The 27,921-nt window shown below is 39.8% G+C and overlaps 1 protein-coding gene across 3 annotated transcripts; it reads left to right on the top strand.

The window, feature by feature from the left end:
* The first annotated feature begins 75 nt into the window (after nt 1-75).
* On the top strand, nt 76-27,915 carry LOC119650425 (A-kinase anchor protein 1, mitochondrial). Of its 3 annotated transcripts, none has more exons than XM_038053252.1 (5): nt 76-236; nt 17,648-18,783; nt 18,933-19,326; nt 19,396-19,529; nt 25,836-27,915. In XM_038053252.1, the coding sequence occupies exons 2-5, from the start codon at nt 17,668-17,670 to the stop codon at nt 25,902-25,904; spliced, it is 1,713 nt and encodes a 570-aa protein (XP_037909180.1). In that variant the 5' UTR covers nt 76-236; nt 17,648-17,667; the 3' UTR covers nt 25,905-27,915. The 3 variants fall into 3 exon arrangements, with proteins under 3 accessions (XP_037909180.1, XP_037909186.1, XP_037909172.1); XM_038053258.1 differs by lacking the exon at nt 76-236 and adding an exon at nt 1,461-1,637; XM_038053244.1 differs by lacking the exon at nt 76-236 and adding an exon at nt 17,229-17,420.
* The last annotated feature ends 6 nt before the right edge of the window (nt 27,916-27,921 follow it).

Consider the following 27,921-nt stretch of genomic DNA (forward strand, 5'->3'; position numbering starts at 1 on the left):
GCGCGAGAACGAGAAAGCAACAATAATTCAAAAGAACCGGTGTTGTCCTCGCTCTTTCCCCCCACGTTTTATGCCAAACGCCATATTGCAGAGCAAATTCTCTACAGATCAAAATATTGTGAAGACACGTGGAAAAGTTTCTTGTGGAAAAACTAGTGAAATACAGTGAAAAAATAGCGCCAAGTCGGAAAAAGTGTAAAGCCAAGTGCGTTGTTTAATTGTTGCGCGAAGAAAAGGTAATTGGAGTTAAGGTGCGGCGTAAATTCCGCTCGAAAGGTTGAAAAATTCCGTCCATAACCTCTCGTGGTGTCGGGTCTGCCACCCAATTGAATTTTGCCTGCGATTTTGATAAAATGAATGTAGCCGGACTGAATTTCGAGTAGACGGGGAGTGTGCCGGTTGAGTGAATGTGGATATCCTGTTGAAAGTAGTTAAGTTCGTCCTAGAGACGGGCAGCAAACGCGTAGCGAAACTGCGTAGGAATGGAATTTTGGAAGCGGCGCTGGCTGCAGAGAAATTTTCGCCTGGGGGAGTGAAGGGCGCGAGCGGAAGCGGCAGCTGAGCTCCGCTTGGAATCCGAGTTGAAGAAATAAACACGTCGACGGTGGCCGCACCGCGAGTGCAAATGCAACGCGAGAACTCGAACTTGGCGAGTCTATTTTTCGATTGACCCGGAATTCGGGCATTTCAAGGATTCGCTGGTGAACGTGTGAAATTGCGAGGCGACGTTTCGTCAGCCCACGATTTCGAACGTGGCCCCAGAATTAGAGCAACCGATGATCGGGCCTATCATTAGCCACGTGAAGCAATGGCCGTGCTCGTTTCTCAAATGCGCAGTTCGAGTGGTTTTCACCGGGCCAAGTGATGAGTGGCAAGAGGCATCGGGCTGTTCCCCATGCGGTCACCGTGAAAAGTGGAAAACGAGCCCGGCTACCGGCAAATGTCCTGACCTACCTCATGCCAGCCGGAGGACACGTTTTGCGGCTCTAATTAAAAATGACAAGCAAGAAAGGCCTTCACGGAATGTGGGCGCTCTGATTTCGAATGCGTCTCTGATAAGATCGAGCAATCTGAATTCAATTTCAATTCGAGCTTAATCAGTCCGTGTTAAGTCGGCGGCTAACATTTTTCTAATCACAAAAAATTAGGTCAGGTCGGAACAATGCAAAATTTGCCAATGATTAATTCTTCTGCGCGCTCGCTTCCAACTTGATTTGGAGACGTCTCGCGCTCGCAAATCCCCATCAAAGCATGCGGTCTTGAGCCGCCTTGCTCACAGCCCCGATGGTATCTTGGCGATCGAATTCGGCCACTTTTTGCGAGTTGTTGATCTGGTATTGAATGGCGACAACGCGTGCGACATGAGCGCCAGCACAAATGATAAGAATGGGAGATTCGTTGTTTATTGATAAGGGGCGGCCACGGTTTCCGTCCCGCGCTCGCTCCCACGGGCTCGGCAAGGTTTCCGATAAGTTGCGCGGTTTGTTTGCTCCGAATTGGCAGTCCAAGTTGAGATCTGTGCGTCTTTGAATCGTCTGTCGCTCGCGGGCCCTAAATCGAAACTTTTCGCTGGCAAGTGATTGCATAACTCCACACTTTTGATTTCTGCCACTGGGCGTTTTACATATGCTCGAAAGGTGAATATTTGTAATTAATAAGAGTAAGATTGCGCCACGGGGTTGGGTTCGGTCAAAGCCCAATGGTTTCTGGTTGTGACATTGACGACGGAGCTGTGGCTTTGCAGGCACACTGATGTCTTGTAGAAATGTAACGTTTCTTTGTACGGAATTTGCTGTGAGTTTAGAGTGCGTTGAGGTCGGTTTCAGAGAAATTGAAGGCAAACTGGGATTGCTTTCTCACGACTGACTTGGTCTGTTGTTGGCAAACCAGTCAAGCCAATGGTTAAGATGACAATGAACTTTAAATTTTCCTAAGTCCGTTGCTGCTGGTCAGTGTTGTTTTATTGTGGTGCCACTCTGGCTAGATCTCAGCAATGACATGTGTTTGATTGATTTACTTTAAAAATCCAAATAATTCAATGGCCTCCCCCCAGGACTTAAATTTGTTATAAATATTTAGGGCAAAATATTCAAAGATTTTTATATTATCCAAGTACAAACCTCAGAGACTTAACCGTACCGAGGACCAGTCAATTTCTAATGCAATGTTCTTCTGTTGACTCATTTTGGTTTTCGGCATTCAAGGCGGGCTAGCAGCGGATTTTAAGTAACTCCTAATCAATACGTCGAGTTTAATATACGCAAGAATATTAGATTGCTTTTTCTAAGGAGATACACGCCTCAATGCTCCCGATTAGGAGGCGTTACTCATACTACCTGAACCGAAAGTGAACTAGCTCTTCGCCGTCGTCACTAATTAGACGGGCGCAAATATTCATTAGTAAAGTGATCCGTGGCTTGGCCCATATCAAAGAAGCTTCACTCCAGGCAAATCAGCAACAGATCAGATTGCCACTCTGAGGCAAGCGATGGGAAAACTGTTGGAATATGGACAGCAGTTGCACCATCTATTCATCGTCTCTAAAGCCGGCTATGATAACATAGCCAGGGTAAAACTGTACACGGCCATGAGAGAATTCGGTATCCCGGCGAAATTGATAAGACTGACTAGACTAGCCCTGACCACTGTGCGAGGCCAGATAAAAGCAGCATGATCACTCTCAAAACCATTCGACATCAACAACGGTCTACGATAAGGGGATGCCCTATCATGCGTCCTCTTTAACCTGGCCCTGTAGAAAGTTATCCGCCATGCTGAGGTAAATGCAAAAGGTACGATCCTCTTTAAGTCTACCCAACTACTGGCCTTTGCTGACGATATCGACATCATGGGAAGAACGACAGACGTATAAACTGCCTTCATCCGGATCGAGCAGGCGATGCGAGATCTTGGGCTGCACATTAATGAAGGCAAGACAAGGTACATGTTGGCAACGTCAGAACCAAAAACCAACCAACCAACATCAAACGGCACTTTTCAAACGGAAAGAATAAAAATAGGAGAATATAACTTTGGGCTGCACATCAATGAAGGCAAGACAAAGTGTATGGTGGCAACGTCAGCACCAAAAAACCAACCAACCAACAACATCAAACCGCACTGATCAAACGGGAAGAATAAGGATAGGAGGCTACAACTTTGAGACCGTTGATAATTTTTCCTATCTAGGGTTGAAAATCACAACCGATAACAGCTACGACGATGAAATCCGCGCACGGTTGTTGTCAGCCTACAGAGCCTATTTCAGCTTACGAAGATTGTTCCGCTTGAAACGTTTCACCATAGTCAAAGCTCTTACTGTACAAGACAATGATGTTGCCAGTCCTCATGCATTCCTCGGAGACTTGGGTTCTTCGCAAAAGGAATTGCAAACACTTGGCCGCGTTCAAGAGAAAAATCCTCCGAAGAATTTTTAACCCTCTACATGAGGATGGACGATCCTGTAGCCTACATAACGGCGAAATCTATGAACGATACCACGACCGTCTGATTGTGGATAAAATCCGGCTCAATATGGGGGGTCACTTAATCCGTCCAGTCCGGAAAGTCTATAAGAGCAATATCTATGGTAGAAAAAGACAACGAGGCAGACCCTGCCTGAGAGAGAACGATGGCGTAGATCAGGACGCTAGACCGCTGTTAAGGATATCGAATTGGTGGACCTCGGCTTGAAACCGGGTTGTCTGGAGTTCCTTATTAAGGCAAGCCTAGACCTAATATCGGTTGTTGGCCGTTGATAATGATGATATAGGATTCCTTACAATTGTTTGGGAAAAATATTCTGAAGATTGGAATGAAGAAATATAAATATTCATATTCAAACACAAATTGAGGAGCTTAACTGCACGAAAGAGCAGTGTAAGGCAATGTTCGCGCCAGCAAGGGTTTTTTTCCAGGAGATACACGCTTCAATGCTCCCAATTAAGGGGCGCCACCCATACTATCTGGTCGAGAGTGAACTAGCTCCTCCGGCCGTCGACCCTTCGTGGCAAATATTCAGTAGTAAAGTGATTCTTCCCTTGCAAATCATCAGAAGTGCCGGTTAGTTCGTTAAATCGCAAACAAAACCTTTAATAAGGTTTCCAAGGTCTAATATGTCTGTCCGTCACACGAACTTTTCTCATACCGATTGAAGAAGGTGAAATCTGTGAACGCCAAGACATGCAGTGATTAATATCCTTCTACGTTGAGAGGGGGTGTAAAATTCTTTTTCATCGAATATAGTCATGTTGGGTGTCAAATGAAAGGTCTCGATTAGTACTTTTCGAAGCCGGTCTTAGCTTGAGATTTGTTATAAAGGCGGAGAGTGGGAGGGGAGGAAAGTGATGATTTCTTTAACGGACCCATTCTCGGAACTCATACTCTTACTCAACCAAAAAATCAGAAAAAAAAAATCATGAAGCTGCCTCTATATAGTGTTCAGGCCTCAAAATACTCTCAATATTGATATCTGCTCAAATTAAGGGGGTCATCCCGTATGACGGATCCGCAGAATCGATTTTTTTTGCACAATTGGGGGGGGGGGGGGGATATCCCCACTATGTCTAGATACAAAGTGATTTTCTCATATTCGGAGTCGTTCAGAAATTATAGTGTTAAACACGTGATAAGTCACATGCCAGATTTATGTCAATCGCCATAATAAAGCTCGTATTGGGTTGGGGAAAAAGTGATGTCGTATTTGTGATCGAATTTTAACGCTTTATTTAACATACTTAGAATTATCCGATTTAAGTCAAATATGTCCGCAAACTTGTTGCCATTTAGAAGGCAACTCTATTATCCCCCTCTTATGAAATTCCCCCTCCTTATTCGCAAAAAACACAGACAGCCAGTTTTCGCAAGCCTCTTTTGAGGCCAACTTAGTAGCACCAAGAGCTTTTTACATGGACCGGAAAAGATGGTAATCACTTGGTATCAGGTCCAGACTATACGATGAGTGCGATAGGGCATCCCATCCGAGCTCCCGTAGCTTCTGGCGGGTCATCAAAGATGTGTAAGGCCGAGCGTTGTCCTGGTGGAACAGAACACCATTCTTATTGACCAATCCTGGCCGCTTCTGGTCAATCCCCTGCTTCAAACGGTCGAGTTGCTCACAGTAGAGGATCGAATTGAGGGTCTGGGCATAGTCGAGCAGCTCATAGTGGATGACTCCCTTCCAATCCCACCAAACACAGCAAAACCTTCCTGGCCGTCAATCCGGGCTTGGCGATGGTGGTGTGAATTGCACATGTAGCGACGATAACTGCATGTCTATTCATTCCTTGAGTTAAGTTGTAGTGCTCCATGTCTTATCTGAAAAAGAACAAAAAGAAAAGTATGCGAAAGCGGGGGAAAAAGTTTCCGGCCTGATTAAATAGTGCTAGGAGGTATGATTTTTTACGAGCATTCAGTGAGTCTATCCCTGATTAGCTCTTCTCCATCATATCCAACAGTTAAACAAAGGCTCTTTGAATTTAGAAAAGATCACACGGGCGCTGCTAACGCACCACGTTCAGACGTGAGGTCACAACTGTTGAAAAAGGAGAGGTGTAATAAGTGACATAACCGAAACACATGGAAAATGTCAACAGAACGTACGCGCAATATTTTATACGAACACTTTACATGAAGAAAAATCAACATTTTGGTGCGAATTTCATTTGAATTATATAGTGTTCCTTCATTAATGGCAATCACTTGTGCTTTAACTCAAAATAAGAATTTTGGTAAGTCCTTCGTATTTTGTATAAAAATGAAAATCGGGCACTCATAATGAAATATCTACGGGATCCGCGCACAGTCGCCAGTGCCAAAAGAGCCTATTTCAGTTTACAAAAACTTCCGTTCAAAACACCTTACCAATAGGCCAAAGCTGTTACCGTACAAATACTAATTATCGCAGTACTCATGTATTCTTCATAGACTTGAGTCAAAACAAGAAAAGTTGTGAACTCTTAGCAGCCGCTTTCAAGAGGAGAATCTTCCGAAGAACACTTTTCCTCAAACGCTAATGATACATGCTTGCTCTTATACCATGTCATGGACCTTCGTCTAATGTCGCTGGAGCTGGAAAAGGAGGCAAGCATATTCGAATTGAAGGCAAACCAATAAAAACAAGGTTCTCAGTCTGACAGGCTAATACTCGCTCGTTACGTTAATGGGGATGATGCAAGTCGACGACCGCAACGAAATGTCCTTCGACATATTAACAGCGCTAAATCCGCCTTTGGTGGTTTATTCAAAATTTGGAACATCGACAACATCAAGATGAGATTGTTCTGCACCAATATTCTCTCTGTGCTATTTTCAACAAAGGTGTGGTTAGTGATGTTATTTTCATTCGCTTATAAACTATGATACGCCTGATACGTTTGAATCGAGCTTTTCTATGACTTTAGCCTTTGTTCCGTTCACATGCGGACTCAGCTATGGAGGAAAAATGGTAGGAATGGAGCGGTTGACACGATAAAGTCATTTAGCTGACACGATAAAGTCATTTAGCTTGACAATGTTACGCCACAAGTTGCTCAATCGGTCAAACAATTTTTAGAAGAGTGAAATTTTAATATTGCTCCTTCGGATTTCTATTTATTCTGATCTATGCCAGCCCTTACTGGAGAGTGGTTCACTTCATACGAAAGATTCGAAAAAGGTTCTATGAATGGGTCGAGTTGAAATAACCGGAATTTGTTTTTTAGAGTATCTTTCTAGCTTTCGGTGCATGCTGCATTATAAACTTCATTGCTTAAATAAATAAAAATTCAAATAAATGATTACCGGTTTCGTCCGTAGCAGGGAAAACTCATCAGACGCTGCCTCATTTCTGCTCTGAGACAGCGGGCTTTAGGTGGTAATCGCTCCTTTATGTATAATCGCAAACACGACATTATTGCGAATTATGACCAAGTGAAATCCGCCTTATATATTCAAATCCAAACTAGGCCGAAGCGTTGTTAGAGCATTGGTTGGCTGGTTCGTCCAGTCTGACATCAACTGGATGGGACTCTCTTAAACAATAAAAATTGTTTAACAAAAGGCGGAAATTTATTCCCATACCCAGTACTATTATGGGAGTAGCACATGAAAATTGAGCATCACAGCATTGTGATCTGAGACTATAATAATTATCGTTGGCGTAGCAATCAGGAGACATTGTGTGCGTTTTGATCCGGATGCTTATTCAAAGCTGAGTCCACTGGAATATGATTTCCAGTCAGCATGCTGACAAGGACCCGGAAATGGTAGTAGATAGGTCATACATTGAGAAAGGGCGAAAATTACATTACGGGTTATGTCGTGCAAGGAATCGTTTGTCCAAGAATGGCTAACGAGTGTGTCGCCTTAGAGCTACATGTCTCATATCAGTGAAGGCCGAATACAAGTTTCTCGGAAAGCTTGTATTAAGTCTGTTATCATTGGGAGTAAACTCTTGAATCAGAGGACACCAAATTGGATGGGGTTGGTGGATGGTGATGGGCAATGCTTTAGGAACACAAATGAGTCAAATGTTTGATTGTCTACAAATTTCGGTGTCCAAATATTTTTTGGGAAGGAACCAATATAATTTGTTGGGATTCAAAAAGCTGCAATATTGTAGATTAATCCTGCCAAAAGGGCACCGATAAGTCTAATAAGCACTGATAAGATAGTAATCAGGTGTTGTAATGAAAAGGATGAAACAGCCTCACAAATGTTGAACTGCCCGGCATTTTTGTCTTGGGGGAAAAATACCACCTGGGCAATATCGAACTTTGAAAAAACGTTTAGTTGGGTTCATTTTTGTGGATGATATCTTTACTCTAGCGGCTGGAAAGAAATCCCCGAAAAGCGACTCATCTATCCCCCACAATCACATTCCACATTGTGGCACGAACATGAAATGAGGACTGCAGTTGTAATGATGTTTTTCATTGCCTCTTATTCGTCAATGCCTTAATCTTTTTCTACTTTTATATTTACTTGTTTTGACTCTGATTCGATTAAAAAACAACCCAGTCTCTGGTTTGAGGACATTGGTAAATATCCAATCGATGACGCTTCTGATCCTCTGAAAACAGACGGAATAATCCAGCGTAAACTGTCATGTGCTATTAGTTTATTTCCAAATTGCTTTGGATTTATTTCTCACATATATTGTTCCATTCGGTTCGGTTCTGTCGGTCACTGTCAATAAGCGAAAACATATTCGTGTCGTGGGAGCATTCGGTGCTGTACGGTTTCAATTAGGTGACGAATTGAAATCGAAACACAAAATTGTAATATTATGTCATGCCCGAATTCTATCTATCATTGAAAATCGGGATAGGCATTACTCTGTAAATGCATGTACTCGAATATTTGGAGCGAATCCTTAACATCAAGGCACTGTAATAAAACTCCCGAAGTCTGAGGGATCATTGAGGTACCTGTAATAGCCGGCCGAATCTGTGTAATCGCATTGAGAAATGGGTAATGACTAGTCCAAAGAGTAGGCTATCAATGTTTTATAACGTCGAATTTTCAGGATCATATTAGATTCAATGATAGTGAACGGCATATTGTGAATTAGGGAAAACTGGGAGTGTATCTCTTATACGAGGAATCAGAAGCCGCCACTCATATTAAGGTTTGATAGCTCCAGTAAGCAACCATGTAGAGCGAATTTATGGCAAAAGAAGGTTGTTGAACCGAGGAAAATGGAGATAAAACTGAAGACCGACGTCTACATGTACTGCTATAGAGGAAGATTCATATTATTGGAATATATATGGAATATACAACAAGATCGGTGCATTTTTGGTGTTAATTAGTCATTTCTGCTCTTAATGCACTAAACAATTGAACTGCCACTTGCTCCTGCATATCGACTTAGAAATAATTGGATTAATCCACTAAAAATAAACTGGGCTACAATCTATGAAAATTATAAATTTATCAATAACATAAATTACGATATCATAAATCGCTCAATCAACGAGGATTTCTGGTTTATCGATTAAAGACGGGAAAAATCAGTTGTACACTTTTAAATCTATATGTGTTTACATATGTATTAATTTCAGGGGAGGGTACTCACTACATTTAGAGGCAAACCAGTAATTATCGTCAAAATTGATTAAGACAATTGCCTTCCGCAATAATATAAATCAATTTCTAATGTTTAAAGCCTTCGAAATTTACCAAAGGCATAAGATATATATGTAAAACAGTTTGATGTTATATGGAATAAAAATATATAAAAGTGGGAAATGAAAATGTTGATTCACATGAAAACATATGAGTCTATTTATAAAAGCGTGAAAACTTCTGAAAAAGTGCTCTGCGTGCTGCGAATCTTTGGCAGCCGGCTGCCAGCTGGTCAAGCGCTTCTGAAAATTCTGCGTCGCTAGTTGTGCCTTTGTGTTCAAAAAATTATTTTTGCAATGAATCACTAAGGTAATGGAGGTTGAGAATCAAAAATAGACAGTTATGTTGTAAATATTGAATAGAGAATGAAGTGAAATTGAGGAAATTTGCAAACACTTTTCTACGCATTTTCTTCCCTGGTATATTTCAGATTATTGAACCTTGAGAAGTTTGCTTTGGATATAAATAATATTAGGGTTAAGACTTTTGTCTGGCAAAGTTTGTCAGACCTCAGACGTCGCAATCTGAAGCAATTCAACTGTCTGTCTCAAAGGAGGAATAACCAAATGCTGAGTCATTCCTTCTTTCTAAAAGGGTCATCTTTATCCTTTTAAAATTAGAGAACTTAATTAAAATTCTGAAAATTTACCATAAAATTTTGTTTGGTTGAATTTACAACATTTGTAACTATCAATTTAAAAAATTGGGTTTAGGATGCTATTCAGATTATAAGAATTCTGTTAGATGTATTTACGCCATTAATATAAAATATTTGGAAAGCTTCCGAGCGCGTTTATTTCAAGCAGAAATAAGCGAATTTTCTGCAATAAATTAAAATTTATCTGGCTCAGCAGAAATTTCCCGGAACACGCTCGATAATTACGGAAATGTTTGAAAATATTTACATTAATCAGCCATAGATTTCGTGATTTTCATTCTTTTTTTTTTCAATCAACGCATGAAATGTGGATATCGAATAAATTGGCTAATTGCCACTAGAATTAATCGGTATTATTGGCCAAAGTCAAATTGATGAGATGCAAGATGAATTTTATTCTACGCAGCCTCTTAGAAGTTGTGTGGCCTGAAGTGGCCCTGAAAATAATATACAAGGTACTCAGTGATTAGAAAGACCTTATCATGTATTGTCAATATGTGCGCAATGAGCATTGATGATCAGGTGAGCCCACATAGCCATTCTGAGTTGACATTTGTTAGTCTAGAGAAAAAAGTCCTATTTTACATCTGAAATTTGAAAAAAGTAAATGTCAATCGTCCGGCATTACCGCGCCCTTGGGAAGATCAGAACATGCTATAGTGAAGTGCTGTATGACCTGACAAGTAAAAAAGCTCAAAGTCATATCGAAACATGCCGGAAATCGCTAGACAATCTTGCATATGAAATGTCATATTAGATAGTGAAATTTCAAATAACTAAGTTATGAAAATTTTATTAGGAAGATAAGCATGAGCAGTTTCGCGATACTTCTCCCAACGAGATATAAAAGCTCTTATGCCAGTTTCGTAAAAGTCAGAGTTTCTAGGCAATTTTAATGACTGCTTCATTGCTAAATTGTTTGTCTGCCAAAAAGCGATTCAAATGTTTAAAAAAGTCGATTGGCAAAAGTTGGGTTTCCGGGTGACGAATGACTATATTCGGCGAAAAGAAATTTTACACCCTTTTTGCATATATGGAGAGCCCTCCCTTCGACTCAAAAGAAAATGGCATTGTTTGCTATATGTAAAGGGATTCACAGACCACACGTTTTCATCGAGTTTGGTGACAATAAGTTTGGCCGTTTCCGAATAAATCCGGTATGACAGACTGACGGACAGATATTGAATCGGTCCTAATAGTTTCTATGCGAAATCTAGATAAAAAAAATGCATCCCAGCTCCATTTCTACTCAAAAGAAGTTAGTTTCATTTTTTCTCTACATAGCCTCCTTCAAATTCTACTCACCAAAGATGTGAAAGCTTGGATCTCCCTTTTTCCAAAAAAGTTTGATGGCATGTCACAAACACTTGCGCATGCGCCCCGCGCCGGCTTCATTGTTTTCGAATCGTTCCTCTTCATAGTCACTAGGAGATAAACCCGGTTTCCCGGTGGATTTCATCCAATCTATCCCTTTTCAAATGCGAGGTGCGTATCCTAACGTTATCATGGAAAAGGTTGACATCCCTAATCGCTTTCATTGGCTCTTTCAAATGTATATACGTCGAACGTAAAGAAAATCAACAAATCGAATTCTATTTAAAAAAATTATCACGAAGCCTTTTTCGGCTGAGAGGCAAGTCTGGCGTTTATTTGGCAGTGTTCCTTTTCTTTGCTACTCTTTATCCGTAATTTTTGATTGTGAGGTATAATTATGTATCCAAGTCTCATCACATGTGATTTAGAAGCCCCCTGGAACTAGAGAAGGCAGTTGACTATGTACAATACAAACTCATTTTGTATGCACTGCGACAACATCGTGTACCAAAAAATTCGTGCAATCAGATAAACTGCTTTACCGTTGTCTAAAGAACCAAATGCAAAGTGTAGTACGTACATCAAAACCGCCAGTCCAAGGAACATCTTGCGATTCTTTTCGTTCTTGTCGTAGATGCGGTCATACCGGCCAGCTAAAGTGCCTTACAGATCTATGCAGGTAATGTTTCCCTAGAGTCTCGCAACAAAACTGATGTCGGACAATTTCCCCAAATATGGAATGATCGTCTGACTTAGTACGGTTTACATTGAAATCTGAAAAAACCATTCTTCGACACCGGGATGAGCAATTTAAGTATCTTTCAAACCCTATCATACTTGAGGCATCAAGCTTCTTATAGAGGTAATGTGAAAGTGAATCACTTCTTTTATGATTCTTATAGAGGTAATATCCACTAGACGTCAGTTCTTGACAATGCGATAATCACATGGAGGTTCATCGTGAATACCTAGCGTGTAGGCATAATCCCACCGTCCTCTTTAAACCGGGATTGATTTGCGACCATAATAAGCCTCGCTGTGACTGGTACGGCGGTATTGGTTGTTACTCAGTGGTTGCGGAGCCTATCTAACACCTCTGCCGCAACTGAAGGGTCCGTCGCCTAAGTAGTACATAGCAACTCCACGCTTGAGCCCACAAGAAGCTCTACCCGCAATATGAACAAGCAGAACCACCATGAAACTCCCACAAGGGGGCCTGCCGCAAATAACAGGGCCGACGGCACACCCTGTTGGCTTCGTGACAACAGGCACTTCAGATGAGTCCTTTGCAGACTCGGATTTGATCGCCCACCTCAAGTATGTGGGAACGGTTGTCCCCACCGGCTTGACTGGAATTAGCCCAGTGCTGCGATGAACATGAAAATAATTCTTTGTTAATGAATTTGCGTCAATCATTGACTTGTTAAATTATTTTTTGCCTTGTTGACTGACTGACTAGCGACTTCACTTCAAAGTATAGTAGTGGATCCATCTATTATTGCATTCTGCGACAAAGAAATTAGTGTAGCTTAAAATAATTCTGACAGTACGCACTTTCGTTTACTCATGGAGAAGCATCAGCGTTTGACCACACGAACTCATCTGGTATGCTCTGTGACAACACCTAGTGGCAGAAGATTTCGCGTGCTGGGTTAAATTGCTCTACCATAATCGGAAACAAAGTTCGAAATCTGGCGGGCATATTAAAGTCGCTCTCGTGCTCATCGAGGAAGCGCCCTTTATAGACTTTATACAGATAATGTTTTCCTAGCATTTCATAGCAAAGCTAATCTCACCAATTTGCTTAAAAATGGAATGATCGCCACGGTCTGAAATTGGAACTGAACAGAACAAAATTTTTGACGATTGACTCTAATGAAACAGTTACTATCACTCTCAGTGGCAGTGGCTTGCTGAGAAATAAGCAATTTAAATATCTAGAATCAATGGTTATCAACCAATGGTGGCCTACGTTATGAAATTGGTTCATGCATTAACCCAAACTAGATGAACTGACGTCTCACAACTGGCGTTCTTTGTGATCAACTTATCAACGGACGTCTCAAATTCAAAATTTACCACAGTGCCGTCCGCCCTGTAGCCTGTGGTTCTAATTGTTGGCCGACTATAAAATACAATGAACGGTTCCTCGCGCTAATGGAGACGAAGACGAAGCCGAAATAAAGATAACCACGATCGATATGGAGTTGCAGCCATCGTGGAAAATTGCGAGAGAGACGTCTTCGTTGTCACTTCACGCTAATTCACTGGCTGAAATTGGTCTGAACATCGAAGTGGGAAACGACTAATAGACCGGTCGAAATAACGGTAGCTTATTGCGCTGGATGGTGATTTGAAAGAATCGCGACTCTACCCAGATCAGGTCTTTGATAGAACAAATGGCGCAACAGATCAAGAGCTGCTGACACCGCTTCTGAACGGGGAAAAGGCTGAAGAATTATTTGGCTTTGTTAAGGGACTTTTTATTTAATCTTGACGCATTTCATGTGTGGGTTCTTAATGATAGTTTTCGAGGTCAACGATTTCGAAACATTTATCCCTATTCTTCCGCAATTTCAGAACTGGCGAAAGCTTTGTTGAATGTCGGATTTATTTTGCAGTCACGCTCTATGAAGCATATAGTAGTATGGTAGTCCGATTACAATGAATAATTTAGTAAGCGTTTGGTATGAAGAACCGTTTTCTAGTAGTAGATACATTGGCGTTGAATCAGTGGTGTAACACCCTAAGATCACGTTGACGATTGAGAGGTATCTTAGGTGATATTGTCGTCCTGAAGGGAACTCAGTACCTAAGATAAGACAAACACTAAAGTGGAAGGATGTGAATCGTCTTCATAACTTTTTCGTTTGCTTTTGCTGTTATTTACGAAATCGGCAGGATTACGGCGATTTGCACGGTGCATTGGCCTATAGGGGGCCATGCCGCCAAACTCGGCATACTCAACAAATTGCGGAGAGGAAAAATAGACCCTCAAGTATTTCCCTTGCGATTGCCTAGCTCTAGCTAAAGCGAGGCTGAGGGCACTAGATAAACAATTCTTTGGCGACCTGTACGACAGCCTTGCGGGTTGTCTTGAAAGATCTGGCCCCGCTAAATTCCTCCTTGTCCTCCTCACAGTAGTCGCGGTCTTGGTAATTAGGGTATCAAAACGACGCCTCATAGCGCTAATTGGGCTCCATGGAGCGGCCATTTATAGCTACCCTACTTATTCGGACCAAGCCTGTGACTGAGAAAAGTGGCGATGAGCCCACTGTCGTACAGGACAAACGATAAAAAAGAAATATGACTGTTTTCTGGTGACAGCACAAGTAGGTACTGTTCTTGTCGCTTGGTTTTTGGTGTGCTATCAAAAATGCTGTATAACAGGCTGTCTGGTGATTAATTGCCATTGTGCATGTTTCGGCAAAAATTAATCGAATTCTTGTCTGGTTTGTAATTCAATTCCGAGATGCCTAGCCTATAATTAATGGGACGTTTGAATGGTGATTGCCAATCTTCGGAAGTGTTTATATAAACGTGTGTAAGGTGAAGACGAGTTTTATCTTATTTATGACTTGTTTGTCCAGTGTATGATTGTTACTCTTTTAGCAGGAATGCTATTGGTGCAACAAATTCCATAGAAATTTGGACATTGGGAGATTATTGATTGAATGTATGTTATCGTTGATCCAAAATAATAAAATTGACAATAGACAATAGATTGCGGTTGGATATTTTGTAGGAAACGTTGATCAATTTCCATTTAATCCTATTACAAAGTTATTTAGAGAATAGGACAGTTGACTTTCTATTGACAAAAATCCGCTGGAAAGCATGAAGGTAAATGGTGAAATTTCAACAATTTGGCACCTTGGAGCTGCTAAAGGGGGCGGGGTGATTTTTAATTGGGGTTGGAGATTCGTTTTAAGGTCGGTGGTTTTTTGGGTGTCAGATGGTACTCTTGTTTGCCTTTCGCACACTTAAATGTACACAAGGGAAAGAGAATGTTTTAGCCAATGGATTTGCGATTTTTTTTTTAACTTCATTTGGAGGAAGGTAAGAGGGGGAATTTAGACAGTGGACTGCAAAGTCAGCAATTGCTACCACTGTATGAAATTACGCTATTTGATACCACGAATGCCATGAAGGCCGTCAATACCGATAACAGAAATCGAAGCGAAACCAAATTGTGTGTGTGTGTGTGGTGGGGAGAAGCTACAGCTTCTGAGCACTCAGGGCGTTTCGGCCCATTGTACTCACCACCACCGTTTAACAGAATATTTCGGATTTGTTAACGTATCGCAGGGTTTCCGTTAGTGGATGTGATGCTACACGCCACAACTGAAGAACATCGGCACTAAAGATCTGATACCTGATGCGTTCATAGGCGTGGCATTCACATAGGAAATGCTCCGTCGATTCCGCTTCCTCATTACAAGAGGGACACGTATCATCTTGAGTAATTCCTATTCTGAACATATGCCCAGCTAGTGATTTATGGTCTGTCAGAATGCCCACAATACACCTGCAAGACCTGGTGTGTCGAGCAGCATTTGGGCTCTGCCCCCTGTCATCGGGGGAAGCTTGTTCCCAATTTTTGAAAACAGACTTAGTCAATGCTACTGATACTCCAATTGCTGGTTCCGGTCCCGGCTTAAGGGAGATTGACCCCTCTTTCGCTAAAGCATCCGAGATTCCATTTCCTTCTACGCCACAGTGACCAGGTACCCAGAGTAGTTCCACCGTATTGAATCTAGAGATAGAATTCAAACGGTTTCTGCATTCCTGAACGATTTTCGAAATGATCAAAGGACTACTCAACGTCCTCAATGCAGCTTGGCTATCACTGCAGATTGCGATGCGCCTGCCCTGTAACCGCTCGGCAATCACCCAGTTTGCCGCGCATAAACTTCGGCTTGAAAAACCGTTGCATATTGTCCCAAAGGAAAAGCCCACTTCTCGTTTTTATTCGAGAGGTAAACTCCGGTTCCAGAACCCTCTTTGGTTTTTGAAACATCCGTATATCCCGCCACGCCTTCCTCTGGGACTTCCCAGTTCTCTCTGCGCTTCAGGTTAACTTCATATCCTCTACCATATCAAGCAGATGTATGGGGACACGAGAATCGGAAGGTATTGTAAGAACTGGATTCAGTCCTCCCAGTAACTCTTCCAATGCTCTGTGCCCCCACATCCGTTGTTTCCCCATAGATCTAATCGAATTAGTCTATGAGCTGCTCTCATTGCAGTGCTTTGAATAAATATATCCAGGGGCTGCAAATTGAGTAGTGCATTCAGAGCTGCGCCGGATGTCGTGCTCATGGCATCAGCGATGCCCAGACGCACAGTTCTTTGCAGTGTGGCTAGTTTACGCTGAAAACCTTTTTGTCTCACCTTAACCCACCACACTACGGATCCATATACGAACATCGGCCTAATGATGCCAACGTATATCTACATTACCACATGAACCCTGAGTCCCCATGTCGAGGCAAAGGTCCGTCTGCACAGCCCATAAGCTGTGAGAGCTCGTTTCATCTTTACCTCTACATGTTTGTTCCAAAGAAGTTTTTTATCTAGAGTGACCCCCAGATATTCCACTTCTTTGGAGAGTTGAAGGGTAGTACCCGTCATCTCAGGGAGGCAAAGTCCATCTAGTTTTCTCCTTTTTGTGAATAATACCATTGTGGTTTTATTTGGATTAACTAAAAGACCAGACCAAATTACTTCTATTGTTTACTATCAAGACATGAATTACTTGTTATCACTTTTTGATACAACAGGATTTAGGAATTGAATTGGGAGCGATCAGTGCATTCTACAATCAAGTTTAACACTACAAATAGATTTTTCCACCCAATAAACAAAAGAGACGTATTTTCCCTTGAAACTTCTAAAGACATGCCAAAACACTTTCTGGGCGGAAATGAATTACTCATAACTTCTTTTCGCGACATTACTCATTACCTCTTTATTCACAAACATTGTAGCTTTCTAGATTATCAAATCAAGACATGTTTACCAGTTGGTAATAGATTGTTATCAAATTCAATTTTTCTAAGTCTCCTTATTATTGAAAAACAACGCATTCAGTGATAAGTTTGTTATATAGGTAATAAAAGTGGGTCGTGAGCCGGCTGTTGATGCAGTTTGTGTTTTGATAGACCGGCATCGTTTATAGTTTGCGTGTGTACATTTTTTGACATTGAGCTTGAGAACAAACACAACCACGCGCTGGAAAGTTACCCCATCGAACTGATAAATATTCAGTTAGAATTTCTTTAATTAGAGCAAATAATGTTTTCGGAGAATATCATATCACAAGTGTTATTTCAATTCCGTTTGTATACTTTTCTGTATTTTTTGTCTAATATTTTTCAATGTTTTTTATTGTTAATAGACAAAAGTAAAAGAAGATTGTTTCTAGAATAAGAATTTGTGCAAGAATACTTTTGAATTGGAGTGAATGGTTGCATGGATGTCGGAATGAAGGACTATATATGAAACAAACTTTATGAAAGAGCAAAGATCATCCCCCTCATAATGACTTCTACTATCAATTTACAGAATTATCAAACTGGAACAAAATGGTATCAAGTCGTCCACTATTGTTCTTATCAATCCCCGGTTTAGCCCTTATGCTTGGGGTTATTTGGTACCGCCGCCGAAAAACGGTCCATTGTGATGATAGTGCCATCGACGGCGAGGAACCTAGTTTGGAAGCTAATATAAGCAGTGACGATATAAAAACGAACAATAATCGTTCACTTAAAAGTTCAAAATCACTGGAGATTATGTCATCAAAAGGCAAAAACGGTGATAATACTGATTCTAGTAAATATGGAAAGTCAGCTCCAATTGACATTCAGTCCAATCGCAAAAAGACGCCAGTCTACTTAACGGACAAACAAATCGATACGGAGATTCTGAAGATAAAAATTCGCGATTCCGAATATAAGACGTTGCGCTCGATAGAGGAGAGTTGCGAATCAATTTCGCCATTAAGCCTTCCCGATTCGGTGAGTAAGAGGAATTTCCTTTCACCCAGACCCAAGAGAAATGAACAGAGAGTTGAACCAGTTGTGATTAAAGCTACATCAAGTGCAAAAATATCACCAAAAGATTCATTTTTAGAAAGTGCTTATACAGAAGATTGTCCCCTTCAGGCTGCCATTAAAAATAATTCAAATGAATCTGTTAAGCCCGACACGAAAAAGGAGAAAATTGAAGAAAAAGCAACTGATAAGCTAGGTAAACGCGAAAAGGTAGAAGAGCCTTTAGCCCTTAAAGTCGAATCACGCCCTCAAACGACTGCATCACCGCCTCTTAGTGTCTGTAGCTTACATTCGGCAGATTCCGGAAAAGGATCTAGTCTCCCTCATGCCGAGGAACAGTCTATTATGAATTATGAATTTTTGCTACCCGACAGCCTGGTAGGACAATTGTACGGTCGCAAACGGGCTCACATCAATCAATTGCGTGCAAAAACTGGCGCAAAAATTTCATTGAAAAAACATCCGTTTACGGATAAAATAAAAATTTGCGTAATTGAAGGTACTCAAAAACAAATAAGTTCAGCTTTGTCATTGATTCGTCAAAAATTACCATCAAAACGGTACCCGAATTTAACGCTGGAACGTGTTCATTTTGCCGAACCGCAAGCAATAGTACCATTGAATGAAGTTCATCGGTCATGCCTGGAGGTAAGTGAGAATTTTCTGTTTAACTTCTTCTGAACTAACAATAACAGAAACAGAAAGTAATCTTTAGGATTAAATTGCAGATACTTTCATAAACTTAATTTTACAATTGAAAATTGCCTGAAAATAAAAACCAAAACATATAATTGCAGCTCGCTCTCATTGAAGGAATCAATAACGATGTAATTGTCACGTCCGTAATCTCGGGCGGGCATCTATTCGTACAACAACCTTTACATCCATCTCATCCAACCTTAAGTATCTTACAAAATTGCTTGAATAAAACATATTCAAATGGAGAGGCTCCAGGTCTTCCAGAAATGACCGATGATGCTATATGTGTAGGTAATTACTTAGACTCGTGGTATAGAGTGCAAATAGTTAGTAAGACAGTTGAAGAAGATGATAGCGGTTGTCTTGTTAAGTTTTTGGATTATGGGGGTTACGCCGTTCTAGAACGGGATAATTTAAAACAAATTCGTGCAGATTTTCTAGTGACGCCATTCCAAGCAATAGAAGCTGTACTTTCAAATATTGTGCCACCAGGTAAGTGTTTAACGATGCAAATTCTGAATTGTACATTGACATGTTCGCCTATTTCTCATTCAAATACAGGCGCTGAGTGGTCAACAGAGGCAGCAACAATTTTATATGAGCTAACTAAGGGAATAGTCCTACAAGCTCAAGTAGTCGGTTATACCAGTGAAAATATACCAGAGATTTACTTATACGCTTGCTTAGGGCCAAATGTAAGTAGACAATTTTTTTAATTCATTTCTTAAAGTGCCATGCCTAGAATATTTGAAAAAAAGACAGTTCGACGTGTTCTTCTTATCTACAAAAAGGGTCCTAAGAGGAAAGTGCTCTGAATGGCATGAGGTTAATCGTCCTTTTTGGTATCATCGAAGGTTGTTATTTTCTGGGAAAAATTCCTGGTATTTTCTTAGTAAATTTCACCAATTTTCGCCTAGGATCAGAATACTACCTAGGAAGAATTTTTCTGGTTGTTGATTGCAAAACTACAACTGATGATTTTCAGCCCTTTTGGAAATTAGTTCAATGAAAGGTTCTATAGAGTCGGGAAGAGGTGATTTTCAGAGTGCGGATTATCTGCTCCCCAAATAAATTCTCGCGATTTGTGACGCATATTCCATAGTTTATTGGACCATTTGCATCATATCTAGTTGTTCACTGTAAAGCTGAAAACCAATATACACACGAAGTTATCTTCTCGCTATGAGTCTAGATTTTTGGAAAGCTTGTAAGAATTTACTATTGTTTGCCCCCGATTTTCGACACTTTCCATTGTCGTACTTGAACTACTTATTTAGCAACAGGTAAAGTATGTTTTAGAAATGGTTCGATTTTGGTTTTAATAATGTATCGGAAACGATAAATTAGGTCATCATGTTTTTGCGCTTTGCTGATATTTCAGACCTCTATTTTTTAAAGAATTTAATCGTTTGTTTCTGTTATTGGATGATGAGACTATCGCCTATCTTCAATATCGAAATTTTCGGTAAAAACCTTGTGAAATACTGGAATACAAATTAGTTCTGATAAACTCGCGAAGGTTTCGCAAGCTCCTCTTGCGTTCGCTGTTTGACGTTTTTCATGTAATGCCTCTAATTCCTCCTTTACGAATGATTCAATGGACCCACCAAAATAGTCTCTTTCTCTGAAGCATTCACAACGGCTCGACCGGATCCAACTAATTTGTACATTTAATAATTCTACGCCAAGCCACGTTACTCTGTATTTCTCAAACTTGCGACGATATTGCTATTCGAGCCGATTCGCATCTGTGCCGTTTTGTATCGGCGCTTTTGGTAAAGAACTTAGGGGACATTTCTTTGGTGCCTTCACGTTTAATAATTAGAATGGTGAGCCAGGGTCAAATGCAGGTGTGCTTATGAAGTTTTGTCACCTTCCTACTGTTTTTATTTTAAAGAGACCACTACCGCCATTGAAAAAAAAATAAAGCTGAATGTTGCCCTTGGAAGAAAATTGAATCCTTATTTCTCGATGATAAGTTACGAGGGTGAATCCGAAAAACGGCGATTCCTTTTTAAAAAACATGTCAAATACGACTTCAACAGTATTCGAAATACTTTCCGTTAGCAGTAGGACATTTTTCTAAACCTTCATTGCAGTATTCAAAGGACCTCTTTCGTCATTATATTGTGTTTTATGTCATGCATACTGGAAAATCCTTTTTCATCCTAAGAAACAGTAGTAAGTCCGAAGGAAGTTGAATTCGATGAGTAAAACACGTAAGTGAAGGTAGTAGCCTTCGTTGAGGCCAATGCTGAGAGCATCGTGCACAGAAACGTCATATTGCAGTAATATTACGATTTCTTTGTGTCGAAAGAGAAGATTAGCAATAAGCGGCTTCTATTGACTTAATCGCTGTTTAGTTTTTGTGACCGCTTAGACAATGTGGGTCATCTCCCAGTGCTTCAATCATTTCATGATAGGTGTGAATGTGACAATCTTTTGATCTCCTATGAGAAGTCTGGGCACAAACTTTGTTCCCATTTCTAGCAATTACAAATCTTTTGTTAGAATGTGCTGAATTCAGTTGTAAGACAGTTTGAAAGCGTATGTTTTAGGCACGCGAACGTAATCAACGAATGTTGAGTGAGAAATCGCAAATTTTCCACTAAATCTATTGCAATTGAACTGCATTATTAGAAAATGCTATATGTTTTTAATTGATTTTATTGTAATAATAATCGTTGGCGCAACAATTCATATTGGATCAGGACCTTGAAGTGTGTTAGAGCACTTCATTTAAGACCGTAACGGTACACTACAGTACACTGTAGGAGCCAATGTAGTCCGCATTGCGCTCGCCCGAGATTATTACCCTGATTTGACTCAGGTACTCATTTACAGCTGAGTCGACTGGTGTCCGACGTCAAGTCACGTCGCAAATCTCACTGCCACCAGTGAGATTTGAACCGCGACCTTCCGTACAATAGCCTTGTGCTCTAACCACTCAGCTATCCGGACATCGATTTTATTGTGCCAGAGTAAAAATGTTTGGAAATACTTCAAATTTAAAAATATACTAGCAGTTTTCGGTTTACCTTTGACATAAGTAACGATCTTGAGACGACCCAGAAAACCATTGCAAGCTGTTCAAAAGTGGATCTGAGGTATTATGACTCATTTGTGGCGAAGGGTTTGCTTTAGGTGATCGATGCTAGGATATCCTTTAGAGCCGACCTTGTCCTTCAAGGAAATTCTGAGCTGGAAATGGAGTGTGAAACATTCATTTTTAAGCATTCTTGGTTGATGTGGGCTTTGGGAAACGGTACTGAGTCTTGTTAAAATCTTCACGCTCCCGATCCAAATATTTATTTGCTCGGGGCTTCAATACTGTCTCTAAGATAGTTTCGCCGTATCTACGTTTTTCTTCAGCCTTTGTCCCGTTCACAAGCGGAGACGGCTCGTCGTAATGCAATCACGAGGCTTTTAAATTCTCATCCAGCGCATCAAGTCACCGTTGTTTCGGCCTGCCTTTTGGTCGGAAGGTCGCGGTTCAAATGTCTCTCCCTCCTACAGCGTACCGGTATCTTGTAGTTACATTTACGATCTGGAAAGAAGTGCCATAACGAAGTCAAAGGCCCAGATCCAATTATAATAGATTGTCGGCCCAACGATTATTATTATTAAAATTCGTCTATTGTTTGCTTGTCTGTCACATGCACTTTTCTCAGGAACGATTATACCTATTATTATGGAATTTGGGGGAAGGTTGGAACTGTGAAACCCCATGCATGTTGTAAGGAATATTCTAGGACGAGTTTAAGGGCGGGGGTTCCCATACATAGAAAAAGGGGTTGTACAAAGATTTTTTCATGAAACATAGGCCCTTCACATACATCAAATGAAAGGTCAACTTTCCGAAGCTAAACCTAGTTTTGAAATTAGTTGCAATTGGGGGAGTACGAGATCTAGAAAGTGGTCACTTCACGGATCGCATTCTCAGAAACGACTAAACCGTAAAACCTAAAGAAGTCGGGAAACCGGAAACAGGACGCTTCAGGTATGAACGGTTTTGTATGTTTCTTTTATAAAAACACCTACACGTCCCTTGGCGGGTAATGTATAAGTATATATTATGTCAGAATATCCACTTTTGGAGGGCTACTGAAAGTCTTGGAATTTGCAGTGGAGCAACAACTTTGACCTATTATAACTTTGTTAGTAATAGTGCGATTTCCAAATAAATCTTAGGCAGGATCATGCTTCTATATCATAGTTCCTTCCTTCCTGATCATTGTCAGATTCTTCGTTTGGGTAGCTTCTGAAAATCGCCCCGTGATAGAAATGATACTTTTCCAGCCCCTGCCCTCAGGTCATTTTTAAAAACTACGAAACCATTTCATTTTATATTTCACATGACTATATTTGATGAAAAAAAAAATGTTGCATTCCCCATTCCATGAAGAACTATGTAACTCACTGTATACGTGAGCACTCACAGTAATTGTAAGTCTAATATACATCTTAGGTTGAGGAAGAATCAGCCGTTCTTCATTTTCTCTAATCATCTGATTTTCCAACTAAAAGATTCTGTTCGAGTTGATTTCGTGCCAGCGAGATATTGCTGCGAAAATCGAAATTAGTGATCCGACGATGCAATGCCAATGATATATGGTGGAAGTACTGGGACTTACTAAGCAAGATTTTCCAATCCTTGCCATTAAAGACGCGTATAGTTTGGCCTTGTCAAGATTAACGCAACCTCATTCCTGTTAATCATTTCTTGTATATTTTCCAATTTCAAGCAATAAATAGACATATTGCTAACAGCATATTGAGCCATATTCCTTTCATAAATCAAAGTTTCACTTCCAAGCGTTTCCGATGTTTTTTACGGCCATCATAGTAACGGTCGGTGAAAATTTGATATTACTCCTCTATACATGGGTTGGATCAGAGGTGGTAAGAAATGAAATCCATCAGTTGTTTCCTAGATAAGTTGGGTATCCAGGCGAATTATCTAAAACGAAGAGTACTTGCCAGATTTTCTTTCCTACAGTAGCTTTTTAATTGAGGAATTGCATAATTGGTTATCTAATTTTGGCTCATGCTTTTTTTTATTCATTCTCCAATTAACACGATGTTTTTTATTGAAGCCTTTCATGTCTCGTGGACTCTCGGAGTGACAAATAATAATCGACTTGAAGTAAATATTCCCACGGGTATTATCGGCAAGCACGTCAGCGTTACTGACTTTGATACGTCTGCGAGCGCCGTATATGTTGCGGCGCTTCCCTACTCACTTTTTTTGTGTTTTTGCTCTCGCGTGGTAGGGTTACGCTTATCGCCGCCCGCAGTCAACGTGTTAAAGCCAGGCGTTCCGCCGTAACATCGTCGTATATTGTCATGAAATGTTATGGATATTATATCGGCTTCTAAAGCATCCAAACCATTCATTACCAATGTCAAATATTTCATTGCGGCAGATGTCATTGCTAATACATCATCCACGTATGTCATCCAGAACCTCGGGAGTGCCTCGAGTTCATCCTCCAGGTTCTCCATAAATCCCCGGGGGGATACAAAGTGATGAAATATTAGTATCCTTCGACGTAAAAACGCTGTTCCCAAGCGTATCGATGAAGGAAGCTCTACGCTTGTTCGAGGAATGGATCACGACACACGAAAACTCATCCAAATGGAGGACGAAGGCTAAATTGTATAAAAAACTGCCCTTCCCATGCATGAGTAAATCCTATTTCACATTCAGGAAAACATTTTATAAAACAAACTTCGCGGCAGCAATGGGCAACCCCCTCTCATCGCTACTATGCGAGGTCTTTATGGGATAGGTGTGGAACCAATTCAATTTCGCCCATGTGACCAAGCAAGTGTGGACTAAAGCGTTGTCCTTGCGAAACAGCACTTTCTTCCTGGCCAAGCGTAGTCGTTTCTTCTTGATTTCGACTTTCAATCGGTGCAGCAACGCAGCGTCCGTAAAGGTTCGTTAATAGTTTTTTTTTTTTGTGACGGTCAACCATTGTCCACGGCTGCCCCAAAAAACTGTCGCCATTACTTTTCCGGCAGAAAAAATGATATTCGTGTCCTTAGGAGCTGATTCTCCTATATCAATCCATTGCATTGACTGTTTGGTCTCAGGAGTATGGCGGCGGATCCTGGTTTTGTCAACAGCCATTCACCGACGCAAAAACTCAGCCGGAGCACCGATCGCGCGGATAATTTTCTCATACCCAAATCTTCGTGTAAAATTTTAAGTAACCTTTCAGTCGATATTCCATAAGCCGCAGCAATTTCCCCAATAATTAATCGACATCACAGCTGTGTGCACTAAACTGACCATCTCTTCCGTTGAAACAGTTTTTGCTCGCACTTGCAAGCGAGGGGGACGATTCACCGTACACGGAGTCTAACTCGTTTATTTTCCGAGTTTTTTTCATTTCAATAAAGGAATTTTATCACCGAGTAGTAAGAGAAATAACAAGTTCGTAACATACAGTTGTAACTAAAGCTAGGAGCGCCTCTTGTTATGTGGATTGAATATCAAAGTAGCATTCTTAAAATCCCCCTTTCCAACATGGTAATCCACACGAAATCAAAAAGCATATTTGCCGATCTTCAAAATTCGCCGAGAAACTCAATCGGGCACACAAGAATAATATCTAAAAGGAGGTGAGCGAGGCTAGAAGACTAGATTCCTACGAGAGTCCACATCCTTACGCCTGATGGTATCGGACTATTTTGTTCAAAGCATCTGTAAAGGGGGAGTGGTTATTTATTTTAAGGGGCTATTCTCAGAAACAACTCAACCGGAATATCTGAAATAAATCTATACAATTAGGCCTGAAAATAGTCTCCATATCTGTCTGTTCAAATAAAGTTAGTAATAGTACATATTTATAATTTGTCAATTGGCTGCAAAGGACCCCTTAAGTTCATCCTAATGTATAATATTTTGCGATTCGGCACTTCCTCTTAGTTGACCCTTAAAAACAAACAAACTTTGTCCATGATATTCACGACATATTTCTCTTTGCTTTCAGAACGTGATATTTATTAATAAAGAGTTAGTTGCTAGAAAACTGGCGAATTGGACGGAACTGCGAAATTGACTGCCTAATTTAAATGTATATAATATAGAATCCTTTATTATTGAATAATGAATAATACTACAAAATAATTAATTTAATGTTTTCTTGTATTTTTTCGATTTGATATTATAAATATTCGGAGAGTGTGTAATTTCCTGAATTTGTAAATAATGAGAAAGAAAAATACAAAAACAGACAAAATATCGAAAAGAAATAGCAAAGAATATTCGATGTATTTAGTTTTATAATTTATTCTCTAGTGATTTCTATATTGAACATGTTATTTTTACAGAAAAAAAAACCAACAAAGAGAAAAAAAAATTATTTTTTTTTGTTAAAGGCAATGTAAAAAAGAAAAGTAAAAAAACATACGTCTACCGTTAAGTTTCTTTTTAAGACTCGTAGATTTTTTCCCTTGTGAATAGAATAAATAGATTTCTTATACAATCGAACAAAGCAAGACAAAAATAATGCAAGTGCTACTAAAATTATATCGTAATGGCGTGAAGTACATAGCATTTTTACCCGTTGATAAATTAGAGCGGACATTCTCAGCTGGCCTTGAAATTGAAGAAAAGAAACAACTAAGACGACCGCGAATGCACATTGGAATTCTCAAGCCCGTTATCGTTATAAAATTAGTCACAAGTTTCGCCTATACATGATTAGATTGATTTTTTTACATTGCTTTAGAGAGAAGCCAATAACAAATGAAATATTTTTATACTTTATTATTTTATTATGTTTTTTTATTACATATCAAGCTGGACGGACTGCTTATATTTCTTCTAAAGTGGATAATGATTGTTTGAAGACACTGCAGTATGGAATATGTTATCTATGAATGAATTGCGTTGAAATGAAAATATATTGTATATTTGAAAAGTATTCAATTGGTAAAGACTCATTTCGGTGAACCTTTGAGTGAAGCTACACATGCCGCACAACTGCGGAAATATGTCGATAACTAAAATTTCAATTTAGCAAATTATCTCTAATGAACAGTTGGTTTTGCTGGGGTTCACTTTATTCCTACCGTTCGTTTAGTAAGAGAAAGAAAATGTAATATGATTGAAAACGGAATTGATAAGCCATGTATTGATAATATTTCATTGATGTAAACATATAACTAAATTAATTTTTTGCAGTTATGTGGTACCTAGAAGTGTCAAGATAATTTAGGTTTGGGAGGGTGCTTTTAGTGTGGATATGAATAGCGTCAACTGAAATCCAGAAATTAGTACTATGGAAATCACATGAATTCGATTTTTAAGTTCTCAATAAAATTTTACAATTTGGGAATAATTCCAAGGTTAGATACGTTTGCCAGAAATTACTTCAAAACTGATCTGTTATGGAATGGAATTCTTCTCTTACGTGTGGGGGGATCTCCTCAGTTTTCTAATCCTTGAGCCTAGGTTATCAAAAAAGTAAAGGCTGGTTCAGTATCAGGTACAGTTTGAAATACGCTTCCCATTATTTTACCACATAAAGTGATTGACGTTTGTCTTTTTCATTAACTCCTTCCACTATCGATTTGTTCTTTCTAAATTATGATCCATTTTCATTGCCATATTTTCTGTGCAACTCATAGTCCTCATAAACTGATCGTACACTTGCCATCGGACATACACTACGATTTTCTTTTTTGATGATTCCATATACCTTATTAATAGAGAGACAATAAATAATTCGATTTCTTTTCTAAGTATACTTTTGCTCTTTGGATTTTCCGTAAGCCTTTGTTCTATAATTTTACTAGGAGCAAGACTGCTTCTAACTGCGGCGTCTTAATTCGTTCTCTTCAAATTGTAGAATTGTAGTTGTTCTGCTTTAGATCACGATTTTGTATAAGTTAGTTGAATATTTGCTTCATTTAATAGATAATCATAAAATACATAGTGTCTTAATGATTAAAGTCCTATGAAAATGTCCTAAGTAGAGATGTAAGATTTTTTGTGTTATATTTATTTTTTTACATTTGCAGAACTATATATCGTATTAGTTAAATAAAATTATGAGTAAAAATAAAGCAAAT

Source organism: Hermetia illucens, chromosome 1 (assembly GCF_905115235.1).
Source record: "Hermetia illucens chromosome 1, iHerIll2.2.curated.20191125, whole genome shotgun sequence".
Classification (NCBI taxonomy): domain Eukaryota; kingdom Metazoa; phylum Arthropoda; class Insecta; order Diptera; family Stratiomyidae; genus Hermetia; species Hermetia illucens.